The 16,909-nt window shown below is 37.9% G+C and overlaps 2 protein-coding genes across 2 annotated transcripts; both read right to left on the bottom strand.

The window, feature by feature from the left end:
- Positions 1-4,113: 4,113 nt before the first annotated feature.
- Positions 4,114-5,053, bottom strand: LOC306712332 (cystatin-B-like). Its single transcript, XM_079181566.1, has 3 exons — positions 4,894-5,053; positions 4,672-4,776; positions 4,114-4,426 (listed from the first exon to the last, which is right to left on the bottom strand). The coding sequence occupies exons 1-3, from the start codon at positions 4,960-4,962 to the stop codon at positions 4,301-4,303; spliced, it is 300 nt and encodes a 99-aa protein (XP_079037692.1). The 5' UTR covers positions 4,963-5,053; the 3' UTR covers positions 4,114-4,300.
- A 6,234-nt stretch (positions 5,054-11,287) lies between these two features.
- LOC306712410 (cystatin-B-like) lies at positions 11,288-12,227 on the bottom strand. Its single transcript, XM_079181681.1, has 3 exons — positions 12,068-12,227; positions 11,846-11,950; positions 11,288-11,600 (listed from the first exon to the last, which is right to left on the bottom strand). Exons 1-3 carry the CDS (start codon positions 12,134-12,136, stop codon positions 11,475-11,477), a joined length of 300 nt encoding a protein of 99 aa, XP_079037807.1. The 5' UTR covers positions 12,137-12,227; the 3' UTR covers positions 11,288-11,474.
- Positions 12,228-16,909: the final 4,682 nt, after the last annotated feature.

Raw genomic sequence — 16,909 nt, 5'->3', positions numbered from 1 at the left:
CGTCACTGGCCCTGGACCAAGATAGCCTGAAGTCTTGTTTTGGCGCAAATTCAGAGTTTGAGTGTGAGAACGAAATTAAAGAGAATCAAGGTGTGATTTATGTGTTTTGACACATTCATTAGAAAAATAAATATGACTTCTACAGGTAATGATTGCACAATGACTGACCTGCTGGAAGCATAATGGTAACAAATAAGAGGCCTGAAGTAATCAAAGATTCAGCAAATAACTGAAGATTAGGACCAAAAGATTAGTTTTAAATCAGGATTCAAAGACCTCAACTGTTTGATGTGAGCAGGAAGGTCATTCCAGAGGAAGGATCCGTTTTCAACACTGTTAATGAATGATTTCATTTTAAAGCTCTGTGTCACTTTATTCTGCGCTTTTTCTGCTTTTCAATGAAGACAACTTCATTGTTATATTCAGACTCTATGGAAACTTAACTTTGATTATTTACTGTGAGTCAACAACCAACATTTGTTGGAACTTAGATTATAGCATTCGTGTGGCATTTGATGTCTATTTAAAACATATGTATTACCCATGTCTCCCATTGTACAAGGAAGGTTTGACTGGTTCACCTAAAAGACATGATTTAAATATGAAGATATTTAGATTCATCCAGATTGTCCAGCTGCAACATTTTATTGAGCTGGAAAACGAGTAAATAGAGACAAAAAACTCACATGAGCCGTGGGAGAAGTAAGCTTTTGTGCTTGTTTTGGTAGGAATTTAGAGGTTGAGTTTCAATCCAAGAGTATGAATCTCAAATGCAGAAATGAGAGAAGCAATATCTCCAATGAACCTCAATCATACATCTTACTACTGGTAATATTGACGTGTATATATATATATATTGGAACGTCTTTGGGCAGTAGCAGCAGTTTAAAGACATTGTTCAATCTGTATTATTTACTCTGAAAGTCCCTCAAAGTTCACTGAGAGACGATCACAACACCACAACAAGATGGTTTCAGGCACAGGCTTGTCTTTGAGATTGGCCTCAAATAACTGATTGATGCCAAATCACCGTCATTCAGTAATTATGATGAAATTCTTTAGAAGTAGTCGACACAATCACAAGGCTTGGAAAACACACCCCAGATAGAGCCTGTGGGGAACAACATCAGTTAAAAACTGTATTTTGACTCTTTTTATACCTGAATTTAGTTTCTTATAGCAGAAACCTCCTCTCCTCTGAGATTTAAACTCAGTCTTTTAAGCTGTTATGCACTTTTATTTTAGTAACAAAAATAAAAGAACAGTGGTGAGAGTATTTTCTTTTACGTAACAGTAAAATAGATATCTTTCTATTCCTGCCTTTGAGCAGTGGTGACCTAAAGGTATAGAAGTGGGCTTTGATTGTCTTCAATACGCGAACCAGCCTTCTCTTTATGCATCCATGGTACCAGCAGGATGAATGCCCTGCCCCTCCCTCATTACCACCACTGAGAGGCCCTTGAGCAAGGCCTTTAATGCATTAGAGATCAGATCACACTGTGGTTGGGTGACTTTCAGGTGAATTTGTTTTTTAACCTTTCGAAGTTCAAAGTTGTTTTGCCTTAAATGTGTCATTAAAGTCACCTTTAGGTTGTAAAGGTATTTAATATCACACTGTGATTTTCAGTCAGGTTTTTCAGAATAAAACAGGAGGATCATCAGCTAAAAGTGGACATTAACTTGGATTCATTGGTTGTTGATTTTACAGAGTAATTATGAAGGACAAAATCCGCGAGCACATATGAGATCCACGGGCGCGTGTAGAGGTCCTGCGCGTGCAATTCAAACAGTCACGTCACTCCGCACAGAATACCTCTGCTCGCACCAGCACTATTGAAACCCGCGAGGACAAAACCATGCTTTGAGGAGAGAGGAGCGTCTCCTGGAGCGCAACTTCTATCACTGCTCTTCTGCTCACAACGCTGCTTTTTCTTTTTGACACTAAGTGGGGGGACCAAGTCACCATCATATCATTAAATGTAATTGGTTACAATCCTCGTCGTTGGATTGATCAGATATTAATCCCGAGGTAAATAATGTACATTGAGCTCCACTACACCTCAGAGCTAAATAATGCACTTTTTACTACACTATCTCAGAGGTAAATACTGTAGTTTTTACTACACTATCTCAGCGGTGTAGGAGCCATTAGTTATGTCTGTGTATTTACGTCAATATGTTTATATTGTGAGCCTATACCTCAAGTTGACGACGGATGGCAGTGTGGTTCAGTGTGGCAGGTAAATTGTTTATGGGGCACAGGTGCAACAGGCAGTCTAATGATGCATGGTGACGGAGAGATCGCACGGTTTCTACCGCTCGCAGGCTTGTATTCACTGGGCAGCCACACCAGAAAAAGCCAAGTCAGTCACTGCACAGGTTTGCTTGCAATATAAAGGAATCGGTCTGTAACCCGAGGGCGTAGGTTTGGTCTTAGCATTGGTAGGGACACTGCCAGTCACAAACGTTTCCCAGTTGTGCAGCCAAAAAAGACAACAACAAAAAAATCTATTCTGCAGCACTTAATAGGCTATAAATAAAGTGCTTTCCTCCTTTATGCAATTATTAGTAGTGCTGGGCAACGATTAACATTTTTAATCTCGATTAATCGCAAGGATTTTTTGCAATTAATCGCATTGTTATGGCAAAGTTCAATAATGAATTCAAAAGTGGTGTATTGCGCAGTTTAATTTTAAAAGTACTGCTATATGAACAAAAGTGCAATAACATTTGGTTTTCACACTTTAAACAAATAAGGTGCTTTTTAACAGCAGTATTCCCTTTACACAGTAGCAGTTATATTTCTTGCACTATCTGTGCTCAGTGTGCTGACTGTATGTGAAACGTGTTCCACTGCTGTGCAACAGGAAAAAAATGTTTCAGCAAAAATGTCTGTCTTCATGACAGTCAGAGCATGTGAATGCAGCTCTACTGTTGATCAATATAATGCTGTAACTCCGAGGTGATGATGGTTACCCAGCGATCAAAGAATAAAGACACGTTACGCACAATTTAGGTGTATTTTCCCTTTAACTCACGAGATGCAGGTAGCGTGTTTTATACTTAATGTGAATATAATTCATACTTTGTTGGCATCTTATTCTGAAAACCAGATCTAGTCTGAAGAAACCGGATGTTGTCTCACGTTAATCTTTCCGCTAACTTTCATCAAAGTCCTTCGCTCGCTCCCGATCTGTGCCGTTTGAATGCGTTTACTATGAATTTCAGCATATAGGTGCACTAACATGTAAGTGTCTGCTGAGTTGACCACGGAGATCTGAGTGTCTGCTGACTTTACCGCAGCGATGTCCAGTAATCTCCATTCCTCCACCGCTGCCAGTGAGCAACGACTTTCAAAATAAAAAGAAACGCTTAACGTTAACTTGCCCAGCACTAATAATAATACGAATATTTTGGCTTCTGCTGCTTTTATTTGTGGCGACAGAAAAAATGCGTTGCTTAAATATTTTAAAATCATATGATATTTTGTGAAAGATTGTTAATATAACGCTACGTAAAGTGTCAGTTCAGCTACATTGGAAAAACAAAAACATATTCTCTCATTGACAACTATTTAGCCATGAAGATAGTTGTATAGATGAAACAAGACAAATTATTTGTCATAGTTTTGAGAAACATGTCAGATTTCTGTCGCCACAAATAAAAGCAGCAAAAGCCAAAATATTCAACCTTTAGTCATATACCCATATAGAAATTTGATAGCATATTTCATTAGATCCCCCTGCCCTCTAAATGCCCACTTCTTTTAAAACACACCATAGATAGATTGCTGCTTCCCAAAACCACATATCTTTGTGTTCATACATTCAAAGTTGGGTTAGTTTATGTAAGCTCCCTTTTATAATTTCAGAAGAATGTATGAAGTATTTTTGTCCTCCAGGACACCTGTCAAGTAACTGACGAAGATTTTTCCTGGTTTGTGTAATCAGAACTCACATGAGAAGATTAAAGATCTTTTTCTGTGTTAAAGTCTGGGAGGGGATTTATTTACCTTTTTTAATCTAATTATCACCGTTTCTTCCAGCCAATAAAACATATATTTTAGATATCAGACAAATGCTGCATATAAGAACCACAAGACATATATGAAGATTTTTTTTAAAGGCTTTCTTTATTATTTCAATTGAAGGTTGTTCATTCAACTTGCTTTTTTCCAACACCAAATATTTGAATTGTGTTAATAAATTCAAAATCAATGTCAAATCATTTCAGGATAAAGAAGCAGAGCACTTCAATATGAGAATGCAGCCAATTTTAACTGTTGAAACAGGTTGTTTGATCACTTGGGAAAAGGTTCGAGGAGGTCATCTTCGGTTTTGTGCTGCTGCACACCACGAAGCGTAACCACTCCATCAGGTTTTCGGTAGAGACTCAGATGAATGTAGTCCTCTCCTCCAACATAAACCTGCAGGAAAAAAGAGAGGAACATTGGACATCTGAAAGAATATATTTGATCTTGTGTTGCTGAACCCTGAGGACCTTCTACCATCAGAGGTGTGTTTATAGTTTAACTCTTTACTGTCCTGCCATTAATTTGACATATCAGATTACATTGGATGTCACAAATAATGTTAAATCAACCTGTATATCATACAAAGACACTTCTGAGGCTTTCATTTTTAGTTTTTTAAATATCACAATATTATTTACCTTGATGATGTAGTTTTGTCCTCCTGTCACAATCTGATTCCTGTATTTAACTGCTTTGAACTCCCCATAGTTCACTCCAGTGAATTTATCCACATCAGTTTTCATCTGTGTATGAATGAATTAAAATGTGATGTAAATCCAGACTGAAATATAAACCAGAGTTTAGAGACACTCAGAGAGTTGAGTGTGGTTGGTGAAGAATGGAGGTAGATTGAATCTCACCTGAACACAAATCTTCTGAATTTCCTCAGTGGCATCCATTGTCGGACTCCATTCTGCAGGTCCAGCCATTGTCACAAGGTCCGTTGAAGTTAACAGAGAAGTCAACTGTCTGCTTTTACGTGTCTCGTGTGTTCATGTTCAGCTGGTTATCAGATGTATTTATACTGTGTAACCACCCTGGATACAGACTGGAAGGTGGCTCTGATGAAGTTCTGGGTGGAGCTACAGTGAAGATGTAACCTCACATGACTGTGATGAAGAAACACAGTGTATTGCTTGAGCCATTTAAATAAGTATACTACATGTAGATTTGTTTAGGTAAAAATATCACCTTAAAAAATGTGACAAAGAATCTTCACCAGTCATAGAGTACTTGATATAATTCCTGTTCACGTGCAGTCAGAATAGCCTCTTTATTGTGTAATAATTCTGAGATGAAGGAGCAGAGTATTCATATGAGACTGCAGATATATAACTAACAGAACCTGTTAATGTTAAATATGGAAACATGACTTCAGTCAGTGTATTTCCCTGTTTGGTTAGATTTTAAATGCTCACTACTCCTATTTTTTATTCCCACAAAATGTATTAAATATTGTTTTTCTCTTCCAGGACACCTGTCAATTAACTGAGACTAAGAAAGTGTTTCCTGGTCTGTGTGATCAGAACTCACAATATGAGCAAGTTTCTTTTATTATTTGATCAGAGTGAAGTTAAAAATATAAGTCTGTGACAAGGTTTGTGTGAACTAAAGAGATCTATTAAGCTTTTTTAATTCATTTGTTACCTTTTCTTCAAGATTTTGTCAGATTTTTTATACAGACTAAATAAATGAAAAGCAAATGTTTAATATAAGAGCCACAATAAATATATAGAGATATATAGAAGGTTGTGCATTCAACTTGCTGCTTCCCAACACCAAATACCTTTATTTCTATATGTTAATACATTCAAAATCATGTCAAATCCTTCCAGGATGAAGAAGCAGAGCGTTGTAATATGAGATCGCCTCCTATAAGTATTTCACTGTTGAAAAAGGTTGTTTGATCACTTTGATCATTCAAGGATAAGAGAGAGAACTCACAACATGAGAAGGTTATTACATTTAACTGGATGTCACAAAAAATGTTCATTCAACCTGTATATCATACACACATCTGAGGCTTAACATTTTTTGTTTTCAAATGTCACAATATTATTTGCCTTTGATGAGGAAGTTTTCTCCTTCCACAACCTGACTTCTCTAATTCCTGATAGTTCTTGTCTGTCTTTTCCTCCTTTTGACGCATAGAAACACATGCATGTGTGTCACTGTTTATCCATGGTGATTTGGGCAAATGACAAACCTTTGGAAATGACGGGAGCTATCATTAAGTCTTGTTGTGGCACAAATTCAGAGGTTGAGCGTGAGAATGAAATGAAAGGCAAGGTGTGTTTTATGTGTTTTGACACAGTAAGTAGAAAAAGACAACTTCTTTGGAATTTGGCTCCTACAGGTAACGATTGCACAATGACTGACATACTCAAAGGTTATTGGCAATGTTGGGAACGAAAAGGAGCGCGTTTGAGTTATCAGCAAATATGAAAAACTAAATTATTGACATCAATAGAATTATTAATGTCAGTAAGATTATTGACAATTATTAATAACAATAACAACACAGCAACATTGTGTTCTTGCCTCCTTGCAAGCTTCGAGGTTTCAAGGTTTCGCAGAGTTTTATGGTTTCAGGGACAGGCAGAGCTGCAGCACCGGAACCCCTGTGGAGCCTGTGGTTCTCGGCCAATGAGACCCCAGTGATGACAAGTCACACTGAGTTGCGACTTAGCTTCTCCTGGAGCATGGTGTTATCTTGAACTCAAATCAGGCTTTTTGCTGAACAAGCAGGCCTCCGGTCTTTTCCTTTCTTCAAAGCACATGGTGACCACAAGGCTTGTCGTCACCATGTGCTCACCTATGTTGGGGTCTGACTATGTGCTGGCATATGTACAAAGAAACATTCTTTGGAATTCCCAGACAGGGAATGATTGCATTACTAGCAACAGGTACGAGGCCTGAAGTAATTTTTAAGAGAACTCAGGAGGTTTTTGAAGCCTCATGTTTAAACAAACTATCACCAGCCATGATGATTAAAATGTTAGCTGAATACAAAAAACACGAATAAAGCTGATTCTGACCCAACAAGGAAACAGTTGTTAACTCTCTCAAAGCATTCGTGACTTACACAGAACAAGCCATTCACACAGATAGGAGGAAGAAACAAACACAAGGACTGAGATCCAAACGTCACTGGCCCTGGACCAAGATAGCCTGAAGTCTTGTTTTGGCGCAAATTCAGAGTTTGAGTGTGAGAACGAAATTAAAGAGAATCAAGGTGTGATTTATGTGTTTTGACACATCATTAGAAAAATAAATATGACTTCTACAGGTAATGATTGCACAATGACTGACCTGCTGGAAGCAAAATGGTAACAAATAAGAGGCCTGAAGTAATCAAAGATTCAGCAAATAACTGAAGATTAGGACCAAAAGATTAGTTTTAAATCAGGATTCAAAGACCTCAACTGTTTGATGTGAGCAGGAAGGTCATTCCAGAGGAAGGATCCGTTTTTAACACCGCTGAATGATTTCATTTTAAACCTATGTGTCACTTTTTCTGCTTTTCAATGAAGACAACGTTGCATGTGAAGAGTGTTTGCTTCAGACTAGAAATTTCACTTTGAGTATTTAGTGTGAGCAACTAACAACCAACAACATTTGTTGGAACTTAGATTATAGCATTTGTGTGGCATTTGATGTCTATTTAAAACATATGTATTACCCATGTCTCCCATTGTACAAGGAAGGTTTGACTGGTTCACCTAAAAGACATGATTTAAATATGAAGATATTTAGTTTCATCCAGATTGTCCAGGTGCAACTTTTTATTGAGCTGGAAAACGAGTAAATAGAGACAAAAAACTCACATGAGCCGTGGGAGAAGTAAGCTTTTGTGCTTGTTTTGGTAGGAATTTAGAGGTTGAGTTTCAATCCAAGAGTATGAATCTCAAATGCAGAAATTAGAGAAGCAAAATCTCCAATGAACCTCAATTATACATCTTAATACTGGTAATATTGACGTGTATATATATATATATATATATATATATTGGAACGTCTTTGGGCAGTAGCAGCAGTTTAAAGACATTGTTCAATCTGTATTATTTACTCTGAAAGTCCCTCAAAGTTCACTGAGAGACGATCACAACACCACAACAAGATGGTTTCAGGCACAGGCTTGTCTTTGAGATTGGCCTCAAATAACTGATTGATGCCAAATCACCGTCATTCAGTAATTATGATGAAATTCTTTAGAAGTAGTCGACACAATCACAAGGCTTGGAAAACACACCACAGATAGAGCCTGTGGGGAACAACATCAGTTAAAAACTGTATTTTGACTCTTTTTATACCTGAATTTAGTTTCTTATAGCAGAAACCTCCTCTCCTCTGAGATTGAAAGTAAGGCTTTTAAGCTGTTATGCACTTTTATTTTAGTAACAAAAATAAAAGAACAGTGGATGAGAGTATTTTCTTTTACGTAACAGTAAAATAGAAATCTTTCTATTCCTGCCTTTGAGCAGTGGTGACCTAAAAGTATAGAAGTGGGCTTTGATTGTCTTCAATACCCGAACCAGCCTTCTCTTTATGCATCCAGCAGGATGAATGCCCTGCCCCTCCCTCATTACCACCACTGAGAGGCCCTTGAGCAAGGCCTTTAATGCATTAGAGATCAGATCACACTGTGGTTGGGTGACTTTCAGGTGAATTTGTTTTTTAACCTTTCGAAGTTCAAAGTTGTTGTCCCTTAAATGTGTCATTAAAGTCACCTTTAGGTTGTAAAGGTATTTAATATCACACTGTGATTTTCAGTCAGGTTTTTCAGAATAAAACAGGAGGATCATCAGCTAAAAGTGGACATTAACTTGGATTCATTGGTTGTTGATTTTACAGAGTAATTATGAAGGACAAAATCCGCGAGCACATATGAGATCCACGGGCGCGTGTAGAGGTCCTGCGCGTGCAATTCAAACAGTCACGTCACACAGAATACCTCTGCTCGCACCAGCACTATTGAAACCCGCGAGGACAAAACCATGCTTTGAGGAGAGAGGAGCGTCTCCTGGAGCGCAACTTCTATCACTGCTCTTCTGCTCACAACGCTGCTTTTTCTTTTTGACACTAAGTGGGGGGACCAAGTCACCATCATATCATTAAATGTAATTGGTTACAATCCTCGTCGTTGGATTGATCAGATATTAATCCCGAGGTAAATAATGTACATTGAGCTCCACTACACCTCAGAGCTAAATAATGCACTTTTTACTACACTATCTCAGAGGTAAATACTGTAGTTTTTACTACACTATCTCAGCGGTGTAGGAGCCATTAGTTATGTCTGTGTATTTACGTCAATATGTTTATATTGTGAGCCTATACCTCAAGTTGACGACGGATGGCAGTGTGGTTCAGTGTGGCAGGTAAATTGTTTATGGGGCACAGGTGCAACAGGCAGTCTAATGATGCATGGTGACGGAGAGATCGCACGGTTTCTACCGCTCGCAGGCTTGTATTCACTGGGCAGCCACACCAGAAAAAGCCAAGTCAGTCACTGCACAGGTTTGCTTGCAATATAAAGGAATCGGTCTGTAACCCGAGGGCGTAGGTTTGGTCTTAGCATTGGTAGGGACACTGCCAGTCACAAACGTTTCCCAGTTGTGCAGCCAAAAAAGACAACAACAAAAAAATCTATTCTGCAGCACTTAATAGGCTATAAATAAAGTGCTTTCCTCCTTTATGCAATTATTAGTAGTGCTGGGCAACGATTAACATTTTTAATCTCGATTAATCGCAAGGATTTTTTGCAATTAATCGCATTGTTATGGCAAAGTTCAATAATGAATTCAAAAGTGGTGTATTGCGCAGTTTAATTTTAAAAGTACTGCTATATGAACAAAAGTGCAATAACATTTGGTTTTCACACTTTAAACAAATAAGGTGCTTTTTAACAGCAGTATTCCCTTTACACAGTAGCAGTTATATTTCTTGCACTATCTGTGCTCAGTGTGCTGACTGTATGTGAAACGTGTTCCACTGCTGTGCAACAGGAAAAAAATGTTTCAGCAAAAATGTCTGTCTTCATGACAGTCAGAGCATGTGAATGCAGCTCTACTGTTGATCAATATAATGCTGTAACTCCGAGGTGATGATGGTTACCCAGCGATCAAAGAATAAAGACACGTTACGCACAATTTAGGTGTATTTTCCCTTTAACTCACGAGATGCAGGTAGCGTGTTTTATACTTAATGTGAATATAATTCATACTTTGTTGGCATCTTATTCTGAAAACCAGATCTAGTCTGAAGAAACCGGATGTTGTCTCACGTTAATCTTTCCGCTAACTTTCATCAAAGTCCTTCGCTCGCTCCCGATCTGTGCCGTTTGAATGCGTTTACTATGAATTTCAGCATATAGGTGCACTAACATGTAAGTGTCTGCTGAGTTGACCACGGAGATCTGAGTGTCTGCTGACTTTACCGCAGCGATGTCCAGTAATCTCCATTCCTCCACCGCTGCCAGTGAGCAACGACTTTCAAAATAAAAAGAAACGCTTAACGTTAACTTGCCCAGCACTAATAATAATACGAATATTTTGGCTTCTGCTGCTTTTATTTGTGGCGACAGAAAAAATGCGTTGCTTAAATATTTTAAAATCATATGATATTTTGTGAAAGATTGTTAATATAACGCTACGTAAAGTGTCAGTTCAGCTACATTGGAAAAACAAAAACATATTCTCTCATTGACAACTATTTAGCCATGAAGATAGTTGTATAGATGAAACAAGACAAATTATTTGTCATAGTTTTGAGAAACATGTCAGATTTCTGTCGCCACAAATAAAAGCAGCAAAAGCCAAAATATTCAACCTTTAGTCATATACCCATATAGAAATTTGATAGCATATTTCATTAGATCCCCCTGCCCTCTAAATGCCCACTTCTTTTAAAACACACCATAGATAGATTGCTGCTTCCCAAAACCACATATCTTTGTGTTCATACATTCAAAGTTGGGTTAGTTTATGTAAGCTCCCTTTTATAATTTCAGAAGAATGTATGAAGTATTTTTGTCCTCCAGGACACCTGTCAAGTAACTGACGAAGATTTTTCCTGGTTTGTGTAATCAGAACTCACATGAGAAGATTAAAGATCTTTTTCTGTGTTAAAGTCTGGGAGGGGATTTATTTACCTTTTTTAATCTAATTATCACCGTTTCTTCCAGCCAATAAAACATATATTTTAGATATCAGACAAATGCTGCATATAAGAACCACAAGACATATATGAAGATTTTTTTTAAAGGCTTTCTTTATTATTTCAATTGAAGGTTGTTCATTCAACTTGCTTTTTTCCAACACCAAATATTTGAATTGTGTTAATAAATTCAAAATCAATGTCAAATCATTTCAGGATAAAGAAGCAGAGCACTTCAATATGAGAATGCAGCCAATTTTAACTGTTGAAACAGGTTGTTTGATCACTTGGGAAAAGGTTCGAGGAGGTCATCTTCGGTTTTGTGCTGCTGCACACCACGAAGCGTAACCACTCCATCAGGTTTTCGGTAGAGACTCAGATGAATGTAGTCCTCTCCTCCAACATAAACCTGCAGGAAAAAAGAGAGGAACATTGGACATCTGAAAGAATATATTTGATCTTGTGTTGCTGAACCCTGAGGACCTTCTACCATCAGAGGTGTGTTTATAGTTTAACTCTTTACTGTCCTGCCATTAATTTGACATATCAGATTACATTGGATGTCACAAATAATGTTAAATCAACCTGTATATCATACAAAGACACTTCTGAGGCTTTCATTTTTAGTTTTTTAAATATCACAATATTATTTACCTTGATGATGTAGTTTTGTCCTCCTGTCACAATCTGATTCCTGTATTTAACTGCTTTGAACTCCCCATAGTTCACTCCAGTGAATTTATCCACATCAGTTTTCATCTGTGTATGAATGAATTAAAATGTGATGTAAATCCAGACTGAAATATAAACCAGAGTTTAGAGACACTCAGAGAGTTGAGTGTGGTTGGTGAAGAATGGAGGTAGATTGAATCTCACCTGAACACAAATCTTCTGAATTTCCTCAGTGGCATCCATTGTCGGACTCCATTCTGCAGGTCCAGCCATTGTCACAAGGTCCGTTGAAGTTAACAGAGAAGTCAACTGTCTGCTTTTACGTGTCTCGTGTGTTCATGTTCAGCTGGTTATCAGATGTATTTATACTGTGTAACCACCCTGGATACAGACTGGAAGGTGGCTCTGATGAAGTTCTGGGTGGAGCTACAGTGAAGATGTAACCTCACATGACTGTGATGAAGAAACACAGTGTATTGCTTGAGCCATTTAAATAAGTATACTACATGTAGATTTGTTTAGGTAAAAATATCACCTTAAAAAATGTGACAAAGAATCTTCACCAGTCATAGAGTACTTGATATAATTCCTGTTCACGTGCAGTCAGAATAGCCTCTTTATTGTGTAATAATTCTGAGATGAAGGAGCAGAGTATTCATATGAGACTGCAGATATATAACTAACAGAACCTGTTAATGTTAAATATGGAAACATGACTTCAGTCAGTGTATTTCCCTGTTTGGTTAGATTTTAAATGCTCACTACTCCTATTTTTTATTCCCACAAAATGTATTAAATATTGTTTTTCTCTTCCAGGACACCTGTCAATTAACTGAGACTAAGAAAGTGTTTCCTGGTCTGTGTGATCAGAACTCACAATATGAGCAAGTTTCTTTTATTATTTGATCAGAGTGAAGTTAAAAATATAAGTCTGTGACAAGGTTTGTGTGAACTAAAGAGATCTATTAAGCTTTTTTAATTCATTTGTTACCTTTTCTTCAAGATTTTGTCAGATTTTTTATACAGACTAAATAAATGAAAAGCAAATGTTTAATATAAGAGCCACAATAAATATATAGAGATATATAGAAGGTTGTGCATTCAACTTGCTGCTTCCCAACACCAAATACCTTTATTTCTATATGTTAATACATTCAAAATCATGTCAAATCCTTCCAGGATGAAGAAGCAGAGCGTTGTAATATGAGATCGCCTCCTATAAGTATTTCACTGTTGAAAAAGGTTGTTTGATCACTTTGATCATTCAAGGATAAGAGAGAGAACTCACAACATGAGAAGGTTATTACATTTAACTGGATGTCACAAAAAATGTTCATTCAACCTGTATATCATACACACATCTGAGGCTTAACATTTTTTGTTTTCAAATGTCACAATATTATTTGCCTTTGATGAGGAAGTTTTCTCCTTCCACAACCTGACTTCTCTAATTCCTGATAGTTCTTGTCTGTCTTTTCCTCCTTTTGACGCATAGAAACACATGCATGTGTGTCACTGTTTATCCATGGTGATTTGGGCAAATGACAAACCTTTGGAAATGACGGGAGCTATCATTAAGTCTTGTTGTGGCACAAATTCAGAGGTTGAGCGTGAGAATGAAATGAAAGGCAAGGTGTGTTTTATGTGTTTTGACACAGTAAGTAGAAAAAGACAACTTCTTTGGAATTTGGCTCCTACAGGTAACGATTGCACAATGACTGACATACTCAAAGGTTATTGGCAATGTTGGGAACGAAAAGGAGCGCGTTTGAGTTATCAGCAAATATGAAAAACTAAATTATTGACATCAATAGAATTATTAATGTCAGTAAGATTATTGACAATTATTAATAACAATAACAACACAGCAACATTGTGTTCTTGCCTCCTTGCAAGCTTCGAGGTTTCAAGGTTTCGCAGAGTTTTATGGTTTCAGGGACAGGCAGAGCTGCAGCACCGGAACCCCTGTGGAGCCTGTGGTTCTCGGCCAATGAGACCCCAGTGATGACAAGTCACACTGAGTTGCGACTTAGCTTCTCCTGGAGCATGGTGTTATCTTGAACTCAAATCAGGCTTTTTGCTGAACAAGCAGGCCTCCGGTCTTTTCCTTTCTTCAAAGCACATGGTGACCACAAGGCTTGTCGTCACCATGTGCTCACCTATGTTGGGGTCTGACTATGTGCTGGCATATGTACAAAGAAACATTCTTTGGAATTCCCAGACAGGGAATGATTGCATTACTAGCAACAGGTACGAGGCCTGAAGTAATTTTTAAGAGAACTCAGGAGGTTTTTGAAGCCTCATGTTTAAACAAACTATCACCAGCCATGATGATTAAAATGTTAGCTGAATACAAAAAACACGAATAAAGCTGATTCTGACCCAACAAGGAAACAGTTGTTAACTCTCTCAAAGCATTCGTGACTTACACAGAACAAGCCATTCACACAGATAGGAGGAAGAAACAAACACAAGGACTGAGATCCAAACGTCACTGGCCCTGGACCAAGATAGCCTGAAGTCTTGTTTTGGCGCAAATTCAGAGTTTGAGTGTGAGAACGAAATTAAAGAGAATCAAGGTGTGATTTATGTGTTTTGACACATCATTAGAAAAATAAATATGACTTCTACAGGTAATGATTGCACAATGACTGACCTGCTGGAAGCAAAATGGTAACAAATAAGAGGCCTGAAGTAATCAAAGATTCAGCAAATAACTGAAGATTAGGACCAAAAGATTAGTTTTAAATCAGGATTCAAAGACCTCAACTGTTTGATGTGAGCAGGAAGGTCATTCCAGAGGAAGGATCCGTTTTTAACACCGCTGAATGATTTCATTTTAAACCTATGTGTCACTTTTTCTGCTTTTCAATGAAGACAACGTTGCATGTGAAGAGTGTTTGCTTCAGACTAGAAATTTCACTTTGAGTATTTAGTGTGAGCAACTAACAACCAACAACATTTGTTGGAACTTAGATTATAGCATTTGTGTGGCATTTGATGTCTATTTAAAACATATGTATTACCCATGTCTCCCATTGTACAAGGAAGGTTTGACTGGTTCACCTAAAAGACATGATTTAAATATGAAGATATTTAGTTTCATCCAGATTGTCCAGGTGCAACTTTTTATTGAGCTGGAAAACGAGTAAATAGAGACAAAAAACTCACATGAGCCGTGGGAGAAGTAAGCTTTTGTGCTTGTTTTGGTAGGAATTTAGAGGTTGAGTTTCAATCCAAGAGTATGAATCTCAAATGCAGAAATTAGAGAAGCAAAATCTCCAATGAACCTCAATTATACATCTTAATACTGGTAATATTGACGTGTATATATATATATATATATATATATATTGGAACGTCTTTGGGCAGTAGCAGCAGTTTAAAGACATTGTTCAATCTGTATTATTTACTCTGAAAGTCCCTCAAAGTTCACTGAGAGACGATCACAACACCACAACAAGATGGTTTCAGGCACAGGCTTGTCTTTGAGATTGGCCTCAAATAACTGATTGATGCCAAATCACCGTCATTCAGTAATTATGATGAAATTCTTTAGAAGTAGTCGACACAATCACAAGGCTTGGAAAACACACCACAGATAGAGCCTGTGGGGAACAACATCAGTTAAAAACTGTATTTTGACTCTTTTTATACCTGAATTTAGTTTCTTATAGCAGAAACCTCCTCTCCTCTGAGATTGAAAGTAAGGCTTTTAAGCTGTTATGCACTTTTATTTTAGTAACAAAAATAAAAGAACAGTGGATGAGAGTATTTTCTTTTACGTAACAGTAAAATAGAAATCTTTCTATTCCTGCCTTTGAGCAGTGGTGACCTAAAAGTATAGAAGTGGGCTTTGATTGTCTTCAATACCCGAACCAGCCTTCTCTTTATGCATCCAGCAGGATGAATGCCCTGCCCCTCCCTCATTACCACCACTGAGAGGCCCTTGAGCAAGGCCTTTAATGCATTAGAGATCAGATCACACTGTGGTTGGGTGACTTTCAGGTGAATTTGTTTTTTAACCTTTCGAAGTTCAAAGTTGTTGTCCCTTAAATGTGTCATTAAAGTCACCTTTAGGTTGTAAAGGTATTTAATATCACACTGTGATTTTCAGTCAGGTTTTTCAGAATAAAACAGGAGGATCATCAGCTAAAAGTGGACATTAACTTGGATTCATTGGTTGTTGATTTTACAGAGTAATTATGAAGGACAAAATCCGCGAGCACATATGAGATCCACGGGCGCGTGTAGAGGTCCTGCGCGTGCAATTCAAACAGTCACGTCACACAGAATACCTCTGCTCGCACCAGCACTATTGAAACCCGCGAGGACAAAACCATGCTTTGAGGAGAGAGGAGCGTCTCCTGGAGCGCAACTTCTATCACTGCTCTTCTGCTCACAACGCTGCTTTTTCTTTTTGACACTAAGTGGGGGGACCAAGTCACCATCATATCATTAAATGTAATTGGTTACAATCCTCGTCGTTGGATTGATCAGATATTAATCCCGAGGTAAATAATGTACATTGAGCTCCACTACACCTCAGAGCTAAATAATGCACTTTTTACTACACTATCTCAGAGGTAAATACTGTAGTTTTTACTACACTATCTCAGCGGTGTAGGAGCCATTAGTTATGTCTGTGTATTTACGTCAATATGTTTATATTGTGAGCCTATACCTCAAGTTGACGACGGATGGCAGTGTGGTTCAGTGTGGCAGGTAAATTGTTTATGGGGCACAGGTGCAACAGGCAGTCTAATGATGCATGGTGACGGAGAGATCGCACGGTTTCTACCGCTCGCAGGCTTGTATTCACTGGGCAGCCACACCAGAAAAAGCCAAGTCAGTCACTGCACAGGTTTGCTTGCAATATAAAGGAATCGGTCTGTAACCCGAGGGCGTAGGTTTGGTCTTAGCATTGGTAGGGACACTGCCAGTCACAAACGTTTCCCAGTTGTGCAGCCAAAAAAGACAACAACAAAAAAATCTATTCTGCAGCACTTAATAGGCTATAAATAAAGTGCTTTCCTCCTTTATGCA

Source organism: Pholis gunnellus (genome assembly GCF_910591455.1).
Source record: "Pholis gunnellus genome assembly, chromosome: 20".
Lineage (NCBI taxonomy): Eukaryota > Metazoa > Chordata > Actinopteri > Perciformes > Pholidae > Pholis > Pholis gunnellus.
This window is presented reverse-complemented; position numbering and strand designations above follow the sequence as displayed.